The sequence below is a fragment of the Galeopterus variegatus genome, unplaced genomic scaffold, assembly GCF_000696425.1.
Source record: "Galeopterus variegatus unplaced genomic scaffold, G_variegatus-3.0.2 Scaffold3826, whole genome shotgun sequence".
Taxonomy (NCBI): domain Eukaryota; kingdom Metazoa; phylum Chordata; class Mammalia; order Dermoptera; family Cynocephalidae; genus Galeopterus; species Galeopterus variegatus.
In genome coordinates, this window is record NW_007729937.1 from 140,169 (window position 1) to 159,423 (window position 19,255).

At 39.6% G+C, this 19,255-nt stretch overlaps 1 protein-coding gene across 1 annotated transcript in view; it reads right to left on the bottom strand.

Moving 5' to 3' along the window:
* ATP8B1 (ATPase, aminophospholipid transporter, class I, type 8B, member 1) overlaps nucleotides 1-19,255 on the bottom strand; it is a 64,399-nt gene that overhangs the window by 16,656 nt on the left and 28,488 nt on the right. The window contains exons 10-18 of the mRNA XM_008586096.1: nucleotides 19,042-19,130; nucleotides 16,870-17,060; nucleotides 13,877-14,085; nucleotides 12,150-12,193; nucleotides 11,446-11,602; nucleotides 5,397-5,585; nucleotides 2,949-3,061; nucleotides 1,083-1,247; nucleotides 202-313 (exon numbers count right to left, since the gene is read on the bottom strand). Of these exons, the coding sequence (XP_008584318.1) occupies nucleotides 202-313; nucleotides 1,083-1,247; nucleotides 2,949-3,061; nucleotides 5,397-5,585; nucleotides 11,446-11,602; nucleotides 12,150-12,193; nucleotides 13,877-14,085; nucleotides 16,870-17,060; nucleotides 19,042-19,130 (1,269 nt within the window). The remainder of the gene's footprint in view (nucleotides 1-201; nucleotides 314-1,082; nucleotides 1,248-2,948; nucleotides 3,062-5,396; nucleotides 5,586-11,445; nucleotides 11,603-12,149; nucleotides 12,194-13,876; nucleotides 14,086-16,869; nucleotides 17,061-19,041; nucleotides 19,131-19,255) is intronic.

Sequence of the window (19,255 nt, forward strand, 5' to 3'; positions counted from 1 at the left end):
CTGAGGGAGTTCAGGGAAGGACACGGTCAGGGTGGGCTGGAATAACAGAGGAGGGTTTCTCAGAGAAAGCATTTTCCCTTCCAAAGAAATAGGGAGTGTTTGTACAGGATGGAAAGTCTGAGTAGGTCATCTTGGGCAAAGGAAATAGCAGCTATAAATATGTGTGAGCTAATAGATATGCTTCCCAATACAGTGAATTACCCTTTTTGTCTCCAGTAAGTACCCAGATCTTAATGTCAGCTTTTGCAAGTTTTGAAATAGTTTCTGGGACTCCATCCTGTAGCTTGTCTTCAATAGCTGTAGCTCCCAATAGCTGGAATGTACATTTGAAAAAAAAGGAATTAGCAAATAAACCAAAAATTGTTTATAATTACAGTTTTCCAACCTGTAAAAAGAAGGGCTAATTTAATATCCCACTTGTTGCTCTACTGGGGCCAATGGCCACTACTGACATGGAAAGCTGCCATGTTTCATGTTTACTGCAAACCAAAACAGCCAACAACTTTTTTCTTAAAGGATTAACTATTTGATTTACCGAGACAAAAATGCAAATACAAAATCAAGGACATTAAAAATATACTTTCACCATATCTTTGTTGCTTTTTCGGACATAAGCCAGTTCCCCTTGCTAAAGGGTAATACTACCTATTTATTTAACATTACTCATGAATCCAAACTCTACAGGCAATAGGTATTACATTTTTAAAAGTTCCATTTAGAAGTGGTATATTTTTCTTGTTTCAAGATTTTTGCAAAAGATCAATCATTTCAGTAACTCCCACAATGAAATAAGTAAATACTGGTTTATTATTAGGTAAAAATCAAAATGACTTTTAATAAGTGGTGTAAAAATAATGGAATTAGATTAGAATCTCTTCTAATGTTTTTAATCTTTTGGTCCCTCAGAATGGCAACTTCTATTCTGAAGAACAGAAATTCAAATGACTTAGTTCCAAAGTACAATTTCAAACACTAAAATTAGAATGATCTTTCAAGCATGATAAAAAAATGAAATAAAACTTAATAAAATTTTTAATTTTGTTCAGAATATCAAGGAAAAAGGTATTGAGGCTAAAACTCACAATTAAGTCTTTTTCAATCTCCTCATAAACTTTATCCAGAGCTTCATCCCGGTTGGTTAAGGCCATACTGGCAGCCATAAACTTTTTATTCCATTCTGTAAATTCCTTTTCTTCAATTTCCTTGTAGCAAAGGCACAGGGTTCTAAGAGTTTCACTTGCAAAGACCTGTTTTATTTAAAAGACAATCACCCATGCAAAGAATAGTTAAATACATTCTACAGGGAGGATTAAATTTCACTTTACAATAGACTTTGCTTTTCTAAGCATCCTCTCGGTCCTAGGCACATACTTCTAGTACCCAAATTAGTTAAAGGAAAAAATCTACCTTTCTTCTAAATCAAGTCACTGGAGTAAAGAAAACCTTTTCCACTTAAAACTAGGAAAATAACAGACAAAGGGAGCTGCCTTGGGGTGTAATGATGTTATAAACACAGAACTGACAGCTCGTTAAAGGAAAAAATCTACCTTTCTTCTAAATCAAGTCACTGGAGTAAAGAAAACCTTTTCCTCTTAAAACTAGGAAAATAACAGACAAAGGGAGCTGCCTTGGGGTGTAATGATGTTATAAACACAGAACTGATAGCTTTATAATTTATTCCTACAAACTGTTACAAGTCCAATCCAGTATTATTCCCTCAAACCAATTCTGAAATACATGAGCCACTGTTAAAGCTGAGAACATACATTTTACTAAAAAAGAGTGAAAATTTTCCCATGATGAACAAATTTAAACCATTTTAAATAGCTTCGTTGTGAGCCAATAAAGTCTTTCATTACTTCATAGTCACATCTCGTCTAGCCAAGATGACAGAACTGCTCCACCAACTGAGTGTTTGCTTTCAAAGATTCTTAGAAGGTTCTGCATTTATTTGATTAATCGTTGTTCACATCCTCATGAGAACTCATCCATTTTAACTGCATCAGCGTCAGTATATAATCTTAAATTGTGACCCCACTTAGTAACATATGCATCAAGCTTCTCTCTGAAGGATCTTTGGCTGGCTCTAAAACTCAACTGATCCTTAAAGTACAGGAAAGAAACCACCCTTCATTAAGTACCTACTAAGTACTGGGAACTATGCAAGATGTTTTCTCCTGCAATAACCCTCCATGGTAGGAAGTATACCCTCCCTCTTTCACACAGGGAGTTAATTATTTATATGATACATCAACCATTTTTCCCAAGGACACAAAGCTAGCAAAGAGGCAGAACTGGGAAATTAGGTCTGACTGATCTCCTCCATACTTCTCTGCTACTGTTATATAGAACCAAAACAATATGATGATTGGTAGGCAATTCCAAAAGTGCACGTTCCAGAAACTTTCTGAGTAGCCGCGACATCATTGGACTAAGTATATAACGTCCTAAGACAAGGACTTTAAAGTAATAAAGACTGAACAATTTTACAAAGGCGTCAGAATTCGAAGATCCAATACATCCCCCGTCATGTAGGAATGCTTTCTTTTCTTCGCTCTACACCTAGAAGTTGGTAGAGTGTGGGGGGCCACACAGACATTAAGACCACCACTTAGTATAGTTATGTAGCTTGCTTGAGGTCACTGGAAGAGAGACAAGCCATCCCCCAGTGTCAGTCCTACAGACCTGGACGTTGGGAAAGGGCACCATGGTCACTTTCCAGGAAGTCAGTTGTGGGACAGAACTGGACCCCAATGGCCATATTCCTACTCTGGTGCTCTTTCTACCCAACTATACTAAAGCAAGGGGAGGGTCAACAGTTAACAGACAGCTTTCACTGAAGCTTAAGACACACCACCAGAAAGTAAGATCAGAATCTCTATCCAAAAACAAATTTAAAAAAAAAAAAAAAAAGAATCTCTAGCCGAAAGAGTGAAAGGGAGACTTACATCCAGGGCATCCTGTGTCTCCTGCTTTGTAGGATTCATTCTATGTAACCGTTCGTAAATTACAGTGTCAGCACCTTTACAATAAAGCCTGATATTGCCTTCTGGGGTTCTTACTGGTAGCAAGGGAAGAAAAAGCACACAACAAAGTTAATTTTTTTTTTTTAAAGATGACTGGTAAGGGGATCTTAACCCTTGACTTGGTGTTGTCAGCACCATGCTCAGCCAGTGAGCCAACCGGCCATCCCTATATGGGATCCGAACCCGGGGCCTTGGTGTTATCAGCATAGCACTCTCCTGAGTGAGCCATGGGCTGGCCCTAAATTTGATTTCTTAAATGAAAATTACATTTATAAAGTTAATTTCAAGTGTCATTGTGCTCAGAATTCACTATTAGTTTAAAATCATCAATGCATGTAGGAAAGTGTTGCCCTTATCAAAGTGGGTAAGTCACTATCTGGAATGAATGTAACAGTGAAATAAATGTGAAAAGATTCCTTCAGGGTCAGCTGACTTTTAACAAATATACACTAACTCCCCACTGTGCACTACGCCCTGTGCTGGCTGCTTTCTTCCATAGAATTTTCTTTGTCCAGGCCAACCACAGGAATCTTTCTTACTGATACACTCATGATACTTACTGCCTTTAACACTCAGACCATAACTGCACTCCTTGTGACCATTTTCTTCTATCTTTTGAACTGTTTAATAATTTAATCGTAGTATGTGCCTTATCACTAACTAGATTTTAAGTTCTCCAAGGTAGATGTCAGGCAGGAGAATTAGTCTGGATTAATGTTAGGCTCACGGAAAGCACTCAGTAAGACGTGCCTAAGGAGAGTGCACTAGACAGTTACATCTGCATGTAGTCTTTGGTTAAAAAATCAATGTCATAGTGGAGAAGGCTTGTGGATACAACCTTAACCAAGTGATCAAAGTTAACATCACCTGGGGCTGGCTGGTTAGTTCAGTTGGTTAGAGCATGGTGCAAATAACACCAATGTCCAGGGTTGAATCCCTGTACTGGCCAGCCACCAAAAAAAAAAAAAAATCAGCATCACCAATAGTAAGACAGTCCAACATCATGTGCCTTCTGATGTGACACTTGAGGGGCACAGCATCACTTATGTATATACTTCCTGCTAACAATGTGTAACCTGAATCTGCTAGCAACGTGTAACCTGAATCTAAACATGAAGGAATGTTAGACAAATCCATAGAATGAAATAACTGGCTTATCTTTTCAAAAATGTCAATATATGAAAGATCAAAAAAGCAGATTGAAGAACTGTTCTTGATTCAGTCATGAGTACCTAAAACAATTTGCGATCTTGGATTGGATTCTGGATCAGAAAAACATAGAGAAAGAAAGAAGGAGATTTCTTGGAAAAATGTGAAAAAGTCTGTAGATTAGGTTATATTATTGTATCATGTTACATTTCCTAATTCTGGGGGGTGGAGGGAGGTAAGGAAGGTATTGGTAAAAGTTCACGAAAAATGACTACATGGTAGAATATTGAATATACTCATTATCCTGATTTGAGCATCACGTTTTGCACATAGGTACTGATATTCAACTCTGTACCCCACAGATATGAACATTTAACTGTTACAAAACAAAAAATTAAAAAATAAAAAATAAATAAAATAGTTAAAAAGTGTTTAGAAAGTTAAAAGATAAAAAAATTAAAAATAAATTGTGATTCTAATCATTGGTCTTGTTCTTAAAAAATGCCTGCTAACGTACTTAGGGGTAAAGTATTTAGATCTGCAGTTTACTCTCAAATGGTTCAGAAAATAACCTGTATATATAATAACCTTGACAAAGAAAATGTGGCAAATGTTGACAATTGGTGGATATGGAAGGGTACATATGAGTTCTTTAAACCATTCTTGCAACTTTTCTGTAAGTTTGAAATTATTTCACATTATGAACATAAAAAAATTCAGTATTAGGAAGCAATTATCATCTCTCCTTGGTGGTCTGTTATGCCCTTAGATTAGAGGTAACGATTTTGATTCATAAGCACAGCCTTGCTTTTCTCAGAACTCTTCTCCTGCTGACCTCTCCCTTCCCTGATGTCAAGTATAGAAGAGAAGCGTTCACAGGGGCTGGAAAAATAAAAGAGCTCATGCTGTGGGCAGCGCTGCAAGCTGTGCACCTGCCGCTTTGATCATGTTGCATCTGCCACCCTAGATTCAACAGCTGGCCACGCTGATGGTTAAAAGAACAACAGCATTTGCAAGATTCAGATATGCTGCAGTGGTCCCTTTGACTAGTGGACACGGGGAAGAATACAGAAAAAAACACCAGTTTCAATAAGTCTGTGGAAATCTTCCAGGAGCCAAGTGGTCCTTTCATTGCCTGCTTTACCCTGGCATGACAAATGATCTGGGTAAGCGGCAACATCTAAGTGAACGATTCATAGACATACCCTGAGGGAGACCTACCAATTACAGACATTCGTTTCCGGTCACTGTTGAAGTCCAAAATGGCAAGAACACTGTAGGTCCTTTCGGTGCCCAGCTCACTGATGGTGATCGTGTTCTGGGTCCTGGAGAGGAAGGCGAAGCCAAAGTTCCTGGCGGCGCTGACCAGGGCACCTTCGTCAGGAGAGGCTGCCTGGTAGTTGAGCTGACCTAACCAATGAAACAGGAGAGAAATTCTAGAAATTGTAAAACCAAGGTCAGAGCTCATCCCTCAGTTCTCCACTAAGGTTCCCGTGGGATAAAGATGTTCTTTTTTTTTTTTTTTTTTAAAGAAGACCAGTAAGGGGATCTTAACCCTTGACTTGGTGTTGTCAGCACCATGCTCTCCCAAGTGAGCTAACCGGCCATCCCTATATAGGGATCCGAACCTGTGGCCTTGGTATTATCAGCACCACATTCTCCCATGTGAGCCATGGGCCGGCCCTGGGATAAAGATATTCTGCAAAGCCCAAATATCACAAGAAAATAAGTCATCGACTCCTAAGAATATGCCAAAACTAAAACTTCTTAAATTTTAAAGTTGCATGAGGCCCTTCAGTGATTGAAAACTCGGGGGGTAAAAAACCAAAAAAACAAAAAGACTTTGAAGATTATAAACAGTAATGTAAACTAGATACAAAAAACTTGGCCAAAAATAAGAAAAAAATTCCTATAATCCCACCACCTAGAGGAAAAATGCCACCACTGACATTTTATTATTCTTTCAAGTTCTTTTTAAAGTCTATTTCTGGGCTGGCTGGTTAGCTCAGTTAGTTAGAGAGCTGTGGTATAACACCTAGGTCAAGGATTCAGATCCCCTTACTGGCCAACTGCAAAAAAAAAAAGAAAAGAAAAGCCTGTTTCTGAAATAGTTTCTATTGTGATCCTGATTATTTTAACATTATATTTTGAGAATGTTGCCATCATATCTTTAAAAATTCTTCATAAACTTTATTTTAGTGAATGTAAATATGTCACCATTTTCCCATTACACACACTTAGTTTATTTCCAAAATTTTTGGCTCTTAAAAATAACACTGAGGGGCTGGTCAGTTAGCTCAGTTGCTTAAAGCACCACCTTGTAACACCAAGGTCAAGAGATCGGATCCCCGTACCAACCAGCTGCCAAAAGCAAACAAACAAAAAATTGCACTGATTTGATGAATATGCTAATTACCCTGATTTGCTCATCACACATTGTATTGAAATACAGCTCTGTACCCCATAAATATGTCTAATCAATGTTTCAATAAAAATAAAGAGTCTTAAAAAGCAATAAAATAAAAGCTGATTTTCACAATGGTAAAAAAAAAACAAAAAACAAAACATGGCAATAACCTTTCCGTGTGTGTAAAGATTTTTCTGTCTTTATTTTCTAAGGACAGATTCCTAGTAGTCAAAATACTAAGTTAGAAAATATTGATCATTTTTAAGCTTGTTGGTATATATTACTAATTTGTATTCTAAACAGGTTATACCAGTTTATCTTCCCTCTAGAAGAGTATGTTTACTTCCCCAAAGCTATATTCTTACTGAGAAAAGAAAAAAAAAAAAAAAAGAAACTTTGTCAATCTGATCAATACCTCTCTTGATGCTAAATAATAGAAATAGAAACAGAAAGTTAAATAATAGAAAATGGCCTTCTATTCACAACTACACTTCAACAATGAGGATAAATCTCACAATGCTGAGTGAATGAGGCCAGACGCAAAGAGTATATACACAAAAGAACACAAGATTCCACTCATACAAACCAAAAAAACTGAAAAATGTTATTCAGAGTCAGAAGAGTAGTTTTCTTGGCAGAATAATGGCTGGAAGGGGACACAAAAGGGAATTCTTGAGGATCAACAGTGTTCTTTTTTAAAATCTTGCTGCTCATTACAAGAATGTCTTCAGTTTGCGAAAATTCATTGAGCTACTTGTATACTTATGATATGTACACGTCTCTGTCACATGTTGTACTTTCATAAAAACTTAAAAAAAAAAATACTCTGCGCCTAACCAAGATTTTCTATTTTCCTATTCTAGTTATTCTGCCTTGAAAAATAACTGGAATAGGAAAACTAGAATTTCCATGGTCAGATGAATTTGAACAGAAAAGGGCATTTAGTTTTCCAGCCTGGCTTGCCCAGGACGCAGGCACTGGTGCAGGGGCAGCTGTTCAAGCCTCCATCTAACAGGGCAGGACGCTCCAGGGTGCAGGGTTGCAGGCAGAGCTACACACGGCTTCCTTCCCTCCTTCCTCCACACACAGGCTCAGGCGGTTCACTCTAATTAAGCCAACACTAATCACTTCCCAATCAGTAATTAAAGATTGACAGTTAAGGTTCTTTCTCTATTTGTTTACTCAGAAAGTCCTACAGCAGAAGTTATAAATGTACTTGCTAGATCTGGCTATTCTACAAACAGACACAAACGCCAGAGGGCAAACTGTTTATCCAGAGCCAAACCAGTGGCAGGGAGCGCAAAGCCCCTCTCCTCCATGGTGTCAGCTGGGCAGTGATATACCGCACAGTATCAACGGCAGACTTCATATTTCCAAAAGAGAAAAGAAACAAAATAAAAGGCGGTAAAGTTCCCATGAGTAACACTATCATATCTGAAGCAAACGCCTCGATATCTTTATCATTAAAGGCAAAAGAAAATCCTTCCATTATTTTCTGGTAATGGAATCAGAATTTTAGACTAATACAGATGGAGGAACTTCAGAGACTTGGCCCAAATGCCAACCTCATGTTTTCAGGAAGAAACTTGAAACAATCAGCTGAAGAAAACTCTCTGTATGCCACACTTATAGGCAACTAGAAGACTTTTCCTTTTACAGACTTATTTGTGAATCATGAAACTGATGCAAACAAAAAAGATGCTCAGGTACAATCCCACCTCTCATCTCCCATTATACCAATTTCATAGCTGCTTCTGGTTGATAACACCCTGGATCTTCCAGTCATCAGGCCTGAAACAGCAAGTTACCTGTCAGATGTCCCTTTCCCCTCAAGCTTCCCACCTCCTTCAAATCATTTGCTGAATGTCTCCCACATACCTGGCTTTCTCATCTTTCCCAAAGATCCCACCCTCACCCAGTGCTTTGGCCTCCAGGGTCTCCCTGCTCCAGGCTGTCACACCCAATGTGAAGCTCAAACCTCCTAAAACAAGTGCTCTGATCACCGATTAAAGCCCTCCTGGTGAAGTAAAGGCTTCCAGGCCTTAACACCCGGCTCTCACTTGGCCTCTGTGAGAAGCAGGAGGCTTAAGATAGAAAGATTATCCAGGTGCTCCTGACCTAATTAAATAAGCACTTATAGGGGACTGGGTTCTTTGTGGAAAGGTTGATCCATCTATCTATATATCTATTTTGGCAGCTGGCCAGCATAGGGATTGAATCGTGGAATTTGGTGTTATCAGCACCACAGTCTAATCAACAGAGATAAACAGCCAGCCCTAGGAGAGAGATTCTCCACTACTGGCTTTGAAGATGGAGGGTCCTAATTGGCAAGGAATGAGGGCAGACTCTAGGAGTGGAGAACCATGCCAGCTGACAGCCAGCAAGGAAATGGGGACTTCAGTCCTACAGCCATAGAAAACTGAATCCTTATGCACCTGCATGAACTTGGAAGAGGACACCAAGTTCCAGATGAGAGCATGACCTGACATTGACTTCAGTGAGATGCTGAGCAGAGAACCTAGTCACGCTGTGCTTAGACTTCTGACCTATACAGAACCATGAGCTAAAAAAGGGTGCTGTGTTGCACTAATTCATTACAGAGTAATTGGATACGAATGCAGCCTCTCCATATGATCAACAGTCAAGCCACACAAATGGTCTGTGGAAGAAGTCAGATGTTCATGACAACATATATGAACGGATTTCCTTCCCTCTCTTGTTGATGTTATGCATAATGAAAGACGAGCCAATCTCCACTATTCTTATAAGAGGGAGAAAACGAGAGCAAAGGGGCAGTAGCATGGTGGAGTGGAAGGAAGACTGGACTAGAATGAGCTTTAATATGCTGCTTAGGCTGGTCCCTTGTGCTTTCTGGGTCTGAATTTTCTCATCTATAAAATTTGGAGATATGGTCTCCAAGGCCCCTTCCAAGGGACACTTTCATGGTACTTTTTGGACCAAAGTCAACACCAATTTCTCTTTTAACCTCCTACATCTAGAAATCCAACTCATCTGTATTCTCAGTGGCTAGAGCAACTGCCTATCATCTACTGGATGAAGAAAGATTCCCCAGGATGTATGACTCCTTGCTCCAGCTGACAGTGGACAAAGTGCTACAGAATGTTAGGCTGGAAGGGACTTTGAACATCCAACCTTCTTATTGCAACACTGAAGAAGCCAGTGCTCAGACAGGAACCAAAAGTGGGATGGCCCATGTCTAGCACGCAGTGGAGAAAAATAAGAAAAATGGAGAAAAATAAGATTAACGTACATTTGCCTAAGTTGTCCAGTTTGCTCTCAAAATACCATCATGCCTCAAAGAAAAGCAGAATAACTTTACTAAGAAGTCAAAACATAAAGAAACTAAGCTGCTTAAAAATATTGCACTTTATCTTTATTTTAGGAGTAAAATTTGCTTGGCTAGCCAAACAGACTTTGGCCTCGCTTTAACGATTCATGACCTGGTACCATCCTGGGCTATGCTTTCCCTCTGTGCCTGCTAATCCCCCCTCCCGTGGATCCACCCCAACTTGAACTCTGCTATCTCCCTTTACTGCACTATTAGAGTCATCCTGGGGCAGTGGGTTTCTGTGAAACATGCTGGAAGATATCACATACAGCTTTTATGCATGTTCCTTCTTCAGAGATTTCATACCTGCTACATATGAAACACCAAGGTTGGAAACAGGAACTTTTGCATGCTGCACTGATTGAAGTAAAAAGACAAAAAAATAAAAGACAATAACAAAAAATAAAAATAAAAAGAGAAAAAGCAAAGAAGATAGAAGAAAAGAAAAAAGACGAAAAAATACAAAAAATAAAAATAAAATAATAAAGAAAAAAATAACAAAAAAAGAAAAAAGAACTAAAAAAAAGTGGAGAATGAGAGAGTGAATGAAGAGAAATGGATAAATGAATTGAAGTAAATAAATGAAGTAAAAGCAGACTGGGCTTCACTACAGACACACCAAAAGAATTCCTTTTATTCTTTCTATAAAGTACCTGAGTATCTGTACAATCTGTGAGTATGTCCATGTGTGAAAACACTACAAAAGCTTTCATTTGATACAGGACAAGCTTGCTATAACAAAGCTGGCACAAACTGCATTTAAGAATTCTGCAAAGGAGCCCATGAGTCAGCCTGGCTTCTTCCCACATAACTCACATTAATTATGCTCCTTGAAATGAAAAAGGCACCTTGAAGAGATCCAGGCTTTACCTGATATTATTTCAAACCCAAAACATATCAGAATCTAGTAAATGAAAACATATCTCAAATTATTATTATTATTTTAAAGATGACCGGTAAGGGGATCTTTAACCCTTGACTTGGTGTTGTCAGCACCACGCTCACCCAGTGAGCTAACTGGCCATCCCTATATGGGATCTGAACCCGTGGCCTTGGTGTTATCAGCACCACACTCTCCCAAGTGAGTGACAGGCTGGCCCTCTGAAATTATTTTGTAGAAAATGTTGTCCAAGTTTAAAATCCACTTATGATATAGATAAGGTTTGACTTTTCACTCTCAATAAATGTTAAGTAATAATATGCTGGGAAGATTTTGATTCTTCTATTATAATTCAAGAGCCAACCATTTCTTTTAATAAAATTTCATTTACAAAGTGATAAACACACCTGGGGCTGTCACTGTGAATAAAACATAAACTTTTTAGAGACAAGAAGCTTGTTACATACTGTGCTATTCCATCTAGTGGTCAGTGGTCACAAATAGCCATTGCTTGAGTGAATGAGAGGCAGACTTATCATGTGTACTACTTGATCTGCGTTTGAGTCATTAGCATCCATTCCCTGGAAACGAAAAAACTGTTCTCCAGTGCCTGAGATAACAGAGAAACACTCACCATCAAGTCTATCCACCATGACCGTGTGGCATACTGCAAGCAAGAAGAAGAACTGTCGCACTTCTGGCTCTTTCCCAGACTGGATTTGCTCAACAAGATAATGGTCATAAAATGCAAGTTTCCCATCAGCAAGTGTATTCCAGCTAAAATCAACTTGCTGAAGGAAATGGAGAAGGAAAACAAAACGTGATTTAAAAAACAAAAACAAAAATATTTCTGGGTTAACAAATCATAAAAACTTTTCTTTGAAGCTAAGATTTTAATAATTACAAAAATCACCTTAGGATTTGAGCACATTCTTGAGTTATGTGTCAAGAGGCTAACAACCATCTTAAAAGAAAAAGGCACCCTGTGGTGGTTGAATTGTGTCCTCTCAAAAGATACTTGGAAGTCCTAACCCCTGGTACCCATAAATGTGTCCTTATTTGGAAATAGAGTCTTGCAGATGTAATCGAGATAACATGACATAATACTGCATTAGGGTGAGCCCTAACCCAATTACTGGTGTTCTTACAGAAGAGGGAAACGTGGACACAGACACACAAGCAGAACTCCATGTGACGATGGAAGTGGGGGCTGGAGCGTTGTATCTACAAGTCTGCAAGCCGAGGATTGTGGATAACCACCAAAAGCGAGCAGCATGACCCTGCTAACACCCCGACTTCCCTAGCATTCCCAACAATTCTTTAACTTAAAGGACTTACCTCTATTTTGCTATGATTGTGTTGAGAAACATCCCGAGGGTCTCCTGTGAAACAAATAGGACAAAACAATCTGAGTGTGCACCCGTGTCCAGCGGCCCTCCTTCACCTGGCTTTGCTTATATGGTGGTGGTGGTCATATGGGTCTCACGGCCTGTTTTTAGACCTCCGGTTAAGAACGGCTTTTACAGTTTTCAAGAGTTGCAAAAAACAAAAAATAAATAACAAAGAAAAATATTTGATAGAGACCATATTTGGCCTGCCAAGGCTAAAATATTTACTATTTGGCTCTTTATAGAAAAAGTTTGCCGACCCCTGGTCTAGATATTGAGAGACTAGTACCTGTGCCTCTATCCTGCAGTCTCCTCTGGGGTCTGAATCATGTTCCTTGAAATCCTCCACCTCTCTCCCCCGACTCAGAAAGGACTGCCACTACCCAGGTGACCCCCTTCCTCAACCCCTCAGTGTCGCCCGTTCCTCACTGACGCTCCTTATGTGAAAACACATTCACAGTATAGAGTTTTCTACAAGTGGAAAGTATGTGCATGTGCCTGTATCTTTTAAAAGTTGTACTGTCTTTATTTAAAAGTTGGATGGCTGGCCAGTTAGCTCAGTGGGTTGGAGCATGGTGTTATAACATCAAGGTCAAGTGTTCAGATCCCTGTACTAGCCAGCCACAAAAAAACACAACAAAAAACAAAACAAAACAAAATAAAAGATCAAGTACTCTATTTAAATACGATATTAGCCTTAATGTTGTTTATAAATATACAGCACATTTCAAAAATTAGAATGGAAATTGACTTTTTAAAAAATATGGTGAAATACACATAACTTAAAATTTACCATCTTAACCATTTTTAAGCACACAGTTCAGTAACATTAAGTACATTCACACTGTTGTGCAACCATCATCACCATCCACCTCCAGAACTGTTTTCATCTTGTAAAATTGAATCTCTGCACCTATTAAACAATAACTCCCCACTCCCCCTACCTCCAGCCCCTGGTAACCACCATTCTACTTCCTGTGTCTATGAAATAGTACCTCGTAAGAGTGGAATCATATAATATTTGCTTTTTTGTGACTGGCTTATTTCACTTAGCACAATGTCTTCAAGGTTCACCCATGTTGTAGCATGTGTCAGAATTTTCTTCTGGGGCCGGCCCATGGCTCACTCGGGAGAGTGTGGTGCTGATAACACCAAGGCCACGGGTTCGGATCCCATATAGGGATGGCCGGTTGCTCACTGGGTGAGCGTGGTGCTGACAACACCAAGTCAAGGGTTAAGATCCCCTTACCGGTCATCTTTTAAAAAAAAAAAAAAAAAAAGAATTTTCTTCTGTTTAAAGAAATGCATAATATTCCTCTGTATGTATATCTACATTCTGTGTACCCTTTCATCCATTGATGGACACTGGGTGGCTTCCACCTTTTGGCTATTGTAAATAATGATGTTATGAACATGTTGTGCAAGGAACTCTGAGTCCCTGTTTTCAGCTCTTGGAGTATATACCGAAAAGTGGAACTGCTGGATCATACGGTAATTTGTGTGCCTATTTCTGACTGTTGACCTCTCCCACTTAGGTGTTCCCAATGTCCCCATGACACTCCCTTGCATTTAGCTGAGGAATGACCACCGCAGGACTGTCACGGAAGGCACTACCAACCCTGGTCACACAGCCAGCTGCCCCGCTCACCCAAGGAATGAGTGACAGCTTCCACTCACCGTAGATCTGCCCATTGATGCAGCACTTCTTAAAGGTCATGATGTTCTGTGTGAGCGTCCCTGTCTTATCAGAGAAGATATAATGGATCTGCCCAAGCTGCTCATTCAGCGTGGTGGTTCTAGCCTTTGCGGGTGTGTCCTTCTCAGCATAGTACATCTGCAGGTCCCAGTTGATAAAGTGGCTTTGCCCAAGACGAATCACTTCCACGCTAGAAAGACAAAAGATGACTGTCCATGGAATGTTCAGATACGAGTGGCAGGTAGTGGATTTTGTCCTCACTCAGAGCAAGCTGCTGCTTGCTATCTACTGCTATGGTCTGAGTGTTAGTGCTCCCCCAAAATTCACATGCTGAAGCCTAATCCCCAATGCAGCAGTACTGAGGTGAGACCTTTAGGAAGTAATTTTTTGGCTCTGTCCTAATGAATGGGATTAGGCCTGAAGGAGCTTATTTGTCTCTTCTGCCATGACGACACAGCAAAAAGTCACCCGCTATGAAGAAGAGAGTAAGCCCTCACCAGACATCAGATCTGCTGGTGCTTTGATTTTGTACTTCCCAGCCTCCAGGACCGTGAGCAATATCTCTAAGTTACCCAGTCTAAGGTATTTTGTTATAGCAGCCCAAATGGATGAAGAAATCTTCAAGGCAACAAGCCATGCTATGGCCCCTATGCTCTGGTCTCCTGACCAAACACGTCATTCTGCAGCTTCGGGGTTGAGCTGATTTTAGACTAGTAGCCTTCCCTCAAAGCACCTGGCTCACTTCGATTTCCTACTCGCTCCTGAGCACACGCAGCCAGGGAGCCCCATGTTCAGAACACATGGCCCAGGGGAACCAGGGACACGGTAATGCTGCAGACAGTGCCAAGGGACACACCACTCCTTGCTCTCTTTTTCTTCATTCCTCATTGCACCCAGGGACACGAGGGTGGCTGTGTTCACCTTGGCCCACAGTTTCAGGGCAAAGGGAATGAGGGTTCACTAGACTCCCAAGTGCTCTCAAATAGGGCAGAAGGCTTTTGGTAAATAATTCTTAAATGGTGATCCCACACTGTAAAAAAGTATTTTTTTCCTAAATTCTTCTAAGGTTATAGAATGTCCAAAATAAGGTATTCTAAAAGGGTCACCTCAATTTTAAAACTATAAGAAATTAAATCTGTTATAAGAAAGTGGTTTACATATCCAGCATTTGTTAAATGGGCAAAGGATGTCTTTACAACAAGTCAAACAGATGGAAAAATAACTCTTCCCATCCCTCTCTCTCTTCTTCCCTTCCATTAATATTTCCTGAGTGCCTACTCTGTACCAGACACCATTCTAGGTACAGAGGACACATTAGTTAACCAAACAGTCAAAATCACTGCTCTTAAGGAAGTTACCTTCTAGTGGAAGCAAAAAAAATTTTAAAAACCAGTTGATATACACTCTACCAGGTGGTGAACACTGCAGAAAATCAAAGCAGGGTAAGAGACTGACTGGTCAGGAAAGCCCAGGGTGGTAAGGAGATACCTGAGCAGAGGCCTGCAGGAAATAAAAGCACCATACAGCTATCTGGGGAAGAATGTTCCAGGCAGAGACAACAGTAGGTAAAAAGGCCCTGTGGTAAGAGGAGTAGCAAGAGAACTAGAGTGGCAGGAGCCCAGGGAGGTGGGTGGAGGTGCAGGAGGCATGGTTGGGGTGGAGGGCTGAGCACCAGATCACGCTGGGCCTTGTGGGGGACTGTGTGGCCTCACTGAGTTTATTCTGAATGAGGTGGAAAGCTACTGTAGAGTTGATGACAAAGCAAAGATGCCATCTCAAATGATTTGATCTGACGTGATTTCAAAAGACCTCTAGTTCCAAGAAAAATGATGAAATCATATTGGTCACTTAATGTAAAATTATGTACGCAGTTTATTTGATAACAAACACTGACAGTTTTTAGACAAAATAATCTGTGTAATAGTTCCCTTAACAAAGGTAACACTCGTCTTAAAGTAGCTGTGGAGCGGCTGCCCAAGGGCTTTAACTTCCTTTTAGAAGATCAACTGTAACTACATGTAATGAAATTAAGAACAAAACAAATGCACAAATAATAAAATTAAAATTAAATAAATGCTTCTAATTACAGGTGTGTATGTGATCCCATATGCCTCTGGCCTATTATTTATTGGAACTAGAAACAGACACTGACTGCTAAGTGTATATTCGAAGGCACCATCCCTCCACCCCAGGTCCCAGATACAATTGACTAGTGACAGTGAACTTTGATATAAAAGAAAGAGAAAAACAGGAAGAAATATCAAAAAATAAGGCGATTACCATTTGTCAGAGATATGACCCTGCCCTTTTTATTGTGGAGCTGTAGATCAGAGACAGAACGTTTGGAGAGGCTGAAGGGGGGTGGGGAATTTCCTCCCCCGTGGGGGGTAGTGACCAGGAAGTCCACTGAATTTTACCAAGTTTAAAATGGGTGCGGCAGATGGTGATAAGTGAGACAGATAAGTGGATAGGGAGGCACCTGAAAAGTAAAACTAAGTTTTTCCATGACATTTTTTTTTTTTTTTTTAAAGATGACAGGTAAGGGGATCTCAACCCCAGCACCACACTCTCCCAAGTGAGCCACAAGCCAGCCCTTCCATGATATTCTAAATCTTCACCAGTACGGGATCCGAAACCCTTGTGTTACAACACAGTGCTCTAACCAAATGAGCTAACAGATCAGCCTCCCCAGCTCTTTTTGAACCTTTGGAGCCCACTGAGAAGGAATCTTACCAAGTGAAGGACAACAGGAGAAGCATTTGAGCTCTAACTTCAGCAGCCTTATCTGCAAAGAGGATGAGATAGGAGGTGCCTGGCACAGAGCAGATACTCAAATGTTAATTTTCTTTCTCTGTTCAACCCTCAGTTCTGAAATGAAAGTCATTTTCTTACTTGTTCCTTATTACCTTCAAAACAATTATGGCTAGAAATGAAGGCACTAAGTTGGGAAACCAAAGAGATGAGACAGCCTTACCTGACATAGAGAGAGATGGGCACCATGGTGTTAAGTACAATGATGTAGCCCCAGAAAATTAGAAATCCACGGTAGGAGGGTGTAGCGTCTTCTCCATCGTAGAGGTACCAAGAATAATTGCCAACTTGGGCTTCCCAGTAAGCATGGCCAATGGCAAGACCAGCAGAAAGCAGGATAAGCATAACGAAGATCTGGAAGACATAAAACATTTAAATGTATTGCGAAGATCAATTTCCAACCCTGTGCATTTCATAGATGCTACTTTACATGTTTATGATGATTCAGTAGTCTGTAAAAATAACACATTTAAAATTAAAACAAATATAAAAAAAGAATAAAAAATAAAGGAGAAAATTAAAACAGTGCCATAAGAATACTTTGAAAGTTTATTTGACTGGTCTGATTGATTTATCCCACATATTACATATAAGGAGAAGTTTTGGTCCCAAAATTATCATTTAAAAGGGAAGGTGGTGTCTTATATTCAAAGCCTTAAAGACTCTGATATTATGGGGTACTCTCTCAGTTACTTTTCCTTTGAACAATAAGGTATGGTTTTTATGAAATAACTTCAAACAATGCTGAATTGGGATGCTCATAGAAAACATATGATGGAAATGATTTTTTTTAAAAAAGGCACGGAAATTTCATCCATATTTGGGTTGGATAATTATTCCTGAAGTTACAATGTCACAAGTGTTCATGTCATTGTAAACAAGATTACTTAATTATTATGCTGTGAAAATTATGAGGATGTACTTATGGAATGAATAAAAAAGCCAACTGTCCATGTGATATTTAAGTATTCCCAAGTGGGAATAAAATTTTCAGGGCCACATTTAAATTTCTGGACACAGATTGCAAAAGTGCTATATCTCAAAACAACTTGGCACAGAAAGGGAGATGACAGGCTCTTTGTGAGTGTTCTGGTCATAACCACAACAGTGACACTGAAGATGAACATGAAAAGTTCACATAAAATTTTCATGAAATGTGAGAATCATTTTTTAAGTTAATGTATTACTTTTATATAATTTTAAATATGTATATGCAATTAAAGAATTATAAATATTATAAGTCCCTAAGAGTTCATATATTCAAATCGTACCAAATAATTGGAAAAAAATTCTCATTGGGAAGTTGGAGTGCTGCTTAATATTTGTTATCAGCCTGGGTGAGGAAAAGAGTTAACACAGCAGGCCTGAGACTGCTATCCCTAGAAGGCCTGCTTGCAAGGTTGGCCCTTGGCTGGCATCTGGGAACTCAGATCTTAGGAGGGTTTCCTGATTCCTTATTTCTTATTCTCTGATAAGAATGGCTCATTGGGCCTGTGCAAACAACATGGTTTATGCTGGCCACCTGCATTTTTTGGGAATCTGGAATTTTGGTACATGCCAGGCAGACAGTACCTACATGACCAACCCCTAATTAAAATCCCTGGTCACTGAGTCGCTAATAGGCTTCTCCAGTGTAGACAACCTGCTATGGCATGTGCTGCCATGAATTGCTGCCCGGACAATTAAGTGCCTCTTGTGTGTGTGACTCCATCGGGAGAGGACTCTCAGAAGCTATGTCTGGTTTCCTCCGGACTTTGCCCCATAAGCCTTTCCTTTTGCTTATCTTGCTTTGTATCCTTTTACGTAAGTCATAGCCATGAGGAGGACTACATGCTCAGACTGATGAGTCCTCCTAGTGAGTCATCGAAAATGGGGGTGGTCTTAAGGACCCTCGACACACTTTATTTTTAGCCTTGCCTTATATTTGGATTTATACAGTATATGCTGGGGGGCAGGGGGAAGATTTGCTTTTAAGAGAACCATCCTTATGTAAAACTAACAGCAATAAATTAACCATATACTGACTTCAGGAGCCCAGACCCACTAACTTATCTAGGGCTTCCTGATTCTCCAACTTGGTCACTCCAGTCATCAGAGTACTCAGGGCTCCCTACAACTGAAATTTTACTTCCCACGGAGATTCTCCTGTTGGAAGTGTGGCATTTCTGAGAAAAATTGTGAAATCCCCTCTCCCCACCATTTAATATTGGAGTGCCCAAGCATTTTTCTACTCAGCCTAAAAAGGTAAGTCTTCTTTGCATTAGAAAACGTACAACAAAATTAGAGCAATAGATAGCAGCCTAGACTTCCATCTTCTGAAACAGAAAATAAATACCGTGTAAACCATGTAGTTCATCAAGTAATCAATTTTAGTCCTTTTAAATCTGGTCTTCCCACTATTCTTCATTATTTTACTGTCAGCACCTAAAAAGAGAAAATTCAATGTGATCAACAACTGGGAAAAATCAATTCACTAGCATGTCAATAAAATTACTCTTCCTTTGGTTTCAATAGAGAAAAGATGAAAATTTAAATCTTTTCGAGCTTAT